The sequence below is a fragment of the Mus caroli genome, chromosome 12, assembly GCF_900094665.2.
Source record: "Mus caroli chromosome 12, CAROLI_EIJ_v1.1, whole genome shotgun sequence".
Lineage (NCBI taxonomy): Eukaryota > Metazoa > Chordata > Mammalia > Rodentia > Muridae > Mus > Mus caroli.
Window position 1 is genome coordinate 57,094,133 of NC_034581.1, and position 4,683 is coordinate 57,098,815.

The following is a 4,683-nucleotide window of genomic DNA, read 5'->3' on the forward strand; positions in this document are numbered from 1 at the left end:
GAAAAAGAAAAAGAGGCTTATCAGCCTTATAGCAAAATTATGAAAATTTGCTAGCAGCAACAGGCTGAAAAATCATTGCTTTAAGTAATTTGTTGGGTTCATTTAGAAGAACTTTAAATGTTGATTTATATGTGATTTGATTTTGATGTTCCCTTGTATAAATGTATTTTACTGAGTTTTATTTTTATCAATAAATATCTCAGACTTAAAAAAAAGAATATAATTTTGAAACATTCTGTGTTATCTAGTGACACCCAAATATATTCAATAAAATATGTATATTGTCTTTGAAATAATTCAATTTCAAAACTTTAATACAGTCCATTTTCCTCTTCAGTTTTAAGTACTCATAAAGTGATTGCTGTCAATATAACTTCATTTATTTTACTTGATTTAATTTAATTAGAAATTAAACAAATAATCAGAAAATTCTAAGTAATTAATTATTTCCTGTTTTCTAAATTTTAGTAATCCCTTTACGCTTATGGTCAGGTATAAACTTAATAAAATAGTCTTCAAACTCAAATCTTTAAATTTTTTGTAGACATAAAAGACTCTGTATTTGTATTGTAAATGAAATTGTACATTTTTTTTTCAAAGAGGGAAGCAAATAAGAAATTGTTGTTTTCTTGGTCTTGATGACTTACAAGTGTTGTTTATAATGCTAAGTGAGGCATGGACACTAAGTCACACAGAGAGGATTTTTGCTCTTCCTCAGAGTGTTCATTGTCATGAGAACAGACCCTAGCATTGCATGCTTCTGTGTGAGCCAGGAAAACGTTTGGTGTAAACACTTGAGTAAAGCCATAGGTTGGATAGGAAATACAATACTTTTCTTCTTAGTGCCAATATTGATATAATAATAATAATAATAATAATAATAGAAATAATACTTAAATACCTTAATATACAAGTTTAAATGGAATTGAATGGCTTTTATGGATATGAAATATATAATTAAGGGCCTGGAGATACAGCCTAGTACTTGAGTGAACTTAGAGTTGTTGTAGAAGACCTGGTTTCAGTTTCTAGTATCCACATGGTGGTTCATAACTTTCCATAATTCCATAATTTCCAGTTATGGAAATATACCCAAACCACCTCCCTGATCCCATTCCCCCTGCCCCTGCTTACTGACCCACCCACTCCTGCTTCTCTGTCCTGGCACTCCCCCTACACTGGGGCATCCCAGCCTTCATAAGGCCAAGGACCAAAGTAACATAAAAATCTTGTTGATTTTGATGAGTTTTTTCTTTCTTTATGAATTTTAATAATAATTTTCATCTTAGAAAATATAAAACGTATTATCAAAATTCATAAAAGAATGAAAAAATTCACCAAAATCAACAAGATTTTTATGGCACTGTTAAAGACCTTTTTTTTTTTTTTTTCCAGAATGACCAAATTCTAGACCCCAAAACTGAAAAGGTGAAGAAGGAAGTTCCTTAGCCATGATTTCATAAGCACTATGAGTTTTATGTTCCTTTCCATTGTTTTCAGGAAATGGCTGTTTTAGCAGAACATAAATCTACACAAAATGTTTCATTAATATGTTCCGATGATTCAGCTACCCTTCAATGTGGTTTCATTATAAGTGGGACAGAAATTACTAGTTTATAACTGGATTAAAAGTATTAATTTAAGTGTATTAAATATTGCATTATCTCATGGTGATAATACAAGTGCATTTGAAATGTTATTAAAATTTATAACTAGTCATTATAACAAAGGAAGTGGTACTCAGCTGTTTCAGTCCACATTAAATAGCTAAAGGAAATATTGAATACATTTGCATATTGTGTATTTGTACAGAATGATGTATAGATAGATATACCTCTATATATCCACTGATTTCTAGAAGTTAGTTAAAATCATATAATACAAATTAATGTTTGAAATTAGTTAAATATAATTAGGTTTCAAAGGACTATCAAGGAAATGTTCCCAAACTATGTCTATCAGTTTAAGACAAGAATCAAAATGCATATTTTCTGATATTTATTACTCATTTGAGCTTTCTAATTCTTTACATCCTCATTTCATCTTTCTTCTTAAAGTGGTGAACATTATGGTTACAAATGCATATATATATATATGTATATATATATATATATATATATATATATATATTCCTAAAATGTTCTAAGAAAGCCCTGAATCTGTGGTTATTTTTAATATACTTGTTTTAGTTGTGGTTATACACCTTATCTCATTTAACGCATACATTATGTGGTTGATGTCATTTTGTGGCATATTGTACAAGTAAATAAATACCAGCAATAATATTGTGAGTAGGGTGTTAGGAGCTGATCTTAAAGAACAAAAGAAGTAAAGAACTAATTATACTTTGCACATCTCCTTCCCAGATGCTTTGCTGACTAATGTTGACCAGAATGTCCAGGAAACACAGGTGAGATGCTTACTAACAGTTAATTACTTCAAAAACGACAAAGCTTTGCTACTGTATGTGTGAAAATTTAATTGCTGACAATGCTAGTGCCTTGATTTGAGATTGTCCATTAAATTGAGTGCTTACCAATATAAACTGCTGTTTATTTGGGTTCAAAATTGGTCTGGACCAACTCCTGATGAACATAAATGTTGTTGGGATCAAAGGTAGTTCGAATTCTGACATCACTCTGACCCTGGAGCAACTTTTGCTGTCATTTCGGATTTAAATCACTTTTACCACTCTTCTGTACACACAGATATCTTTGTATGAATATACTGACCTATGCCTGACACCTGTCTTTGTCAGGACACATTCAGCCATGCCTTTCTTCCCTGTCCTACAGTCCTACTGTGAGATGAGATAATACATTTTGCCTGGTTGAAAAAGATATTCCCTTACACTGCATTGCAAAATGAACAGAGTTGTTTTACACGAAGGTCTCATGATCCTTATTGGAAGCATTGTTTCTGTCAGTTATCAATTACTCTTCTTGAGAGCTGTTCCATTTTTATTTAAAATTTCAAGCAAATTTTGATTCCTTCATTTTAGTTGGATCAGAAAATGTGTTCCTAGAATGGAGGGACACTGAAGCAATCTGCCCAGACAGCTAAAAGTTTCAACCATTTGTTTGAGGTTTTAAACAGGGGGAGAAATCTTTTGAAAATTAAAAAAAAAAAAAACCCGCATGTTTTCAACATCAAAGTTAGTTTTAACCATACACACATATACACACACATGCATATATATATATATATATATATATATATATATGTTTGCACACTATGTCATACTTACTAGTAAAGCCCATCTCTAAAGAAGACCTAACATTTTTATGTATTTTTTCCTAACACCAGCCTTGAGTTTCTTTTTTCTCTCAATATTTTATTTTTTATTCACTTTATATCCCGATGATCACAGCCACCCTCCCTCCTCTCCCCCCAGTCCCACCCTAACAATTCTCTCCTTCTCTTGTCCCCTCACCTTTTCCTCAAAGAAGGGGAGCCTCCCCTTGACTTGGATATTAGCCCTCTATCAGATGTGGAGTTAGGGAAGATTTTTTCCCAATCTGTAGGTTGCCAATTTCTCCTATTGCTGATGTTCTTTGCCTTACAGAAGCTTCCCAGTTTCATGAGTACCATTTATCAATTCTTCATCTTGATTTCAATGGCATGAGCCATTGGAGTTCTGTTTAGGAAACTTGCCCCTGTGCCAATGAGTTCAAGCTCTTTCTCACTTTCTCTTCTATTAGATTTAGTGTATCTGGTTTAATGTTGAGGTCCTCGATCTACTTAGTCTTGAACTTTGTGCATGGTGACAAATACAGATCTATTTTCATTTTTCTACATACAGAGTGCCAGTTAGACCATCACCATTTATTGATGATGCTTTTCTTTTTCCATTGTATAAATTTGGCTTCTTTGTCAAAGGCCAATTTTCCATAAATGTGTCTTCAATTTGATTCCATTGATCAATGTGTACTGATACACATGCAGTTTTTATCACTATTTCTCTGTAGTATAGCTTGAGGTCAGTAATGCTGATTCCCCCAGAAGCTCTTATTAAGAATTGTTTTTGCTATTCTGGGATTTTTGCTTTTAAAGATTTTTTTTCTTTCCATGTCTGTGAAGAATTGTGTTGGAATTTTGATGGGGATTGTGTTGAATATTGGTGATTGCTTTTGGTAGGATGTCCATTTTTTACCATGTTAATTTTTCCAATCCATGAGCATAGGAGATCTCTCCATTTTCTGAGATATTTTTTGATTTCTTTCTTGAGAGACTTGAAGTTCTTGTCATATAGATCTTTCACTTTCTTGGTTAGAGTTACCCCAAGATATTTTATATTATTTGTGACTACTGTGAAGGGTGTTGTTTCTCTTATTTTTTTTCTCAGCCCATTTATCATTTGTATAAAGGAAGGCTACTGATTTATTTGAGCTAATTTTGTATCCAGCTACTTTGCTGAAGTTGTTTATCAGCTGTAGAAGTTCACTGGTAGAATTTTTGGGGTCGTTTATATATACTATCATATCATCTGCAAATAGTGATCACGATTGGAGTATTATTTGTATCCCTGTCTCTTTCCTGTAGTTCTATAGCTTCTCCCTTCCCCATCCTCCTTTCCTTTCCTTTTTTTTTCCTTTCCTTTCCTTTCCTTTCCTTTCCTTTCCTTTCCTTTCCTTTCCTTTCCTTTCCTTTCCTTTCCTTTCCTTTCCTTTCCTTTCCTTTCCT

General features: G+C 32.7%; 1 protein-coding gene across 1 annotated transcript in view; it reads left to right on the forward strand.

The window, feature by feature from the left end:
* The window catches only part of Lrfn5 (leucine rich repeat and fibronectin type III domain containing 5), a 310,572-nt gene that overhangs the window by 301,645 nt on the left and 4,244 nt on the right, over positions 1–4,683 (forward strand). The window contains exon 5 of the mRNA XM_021179092.2: positions 2,367–2,410. Coding sequence (XP_021034751.1) covers positions 2,367–2,410 — 44 coding nt within the window. The remainder of the gene's footprint in view (positions 1–2,366; positions 2,411–4,683) is intronic.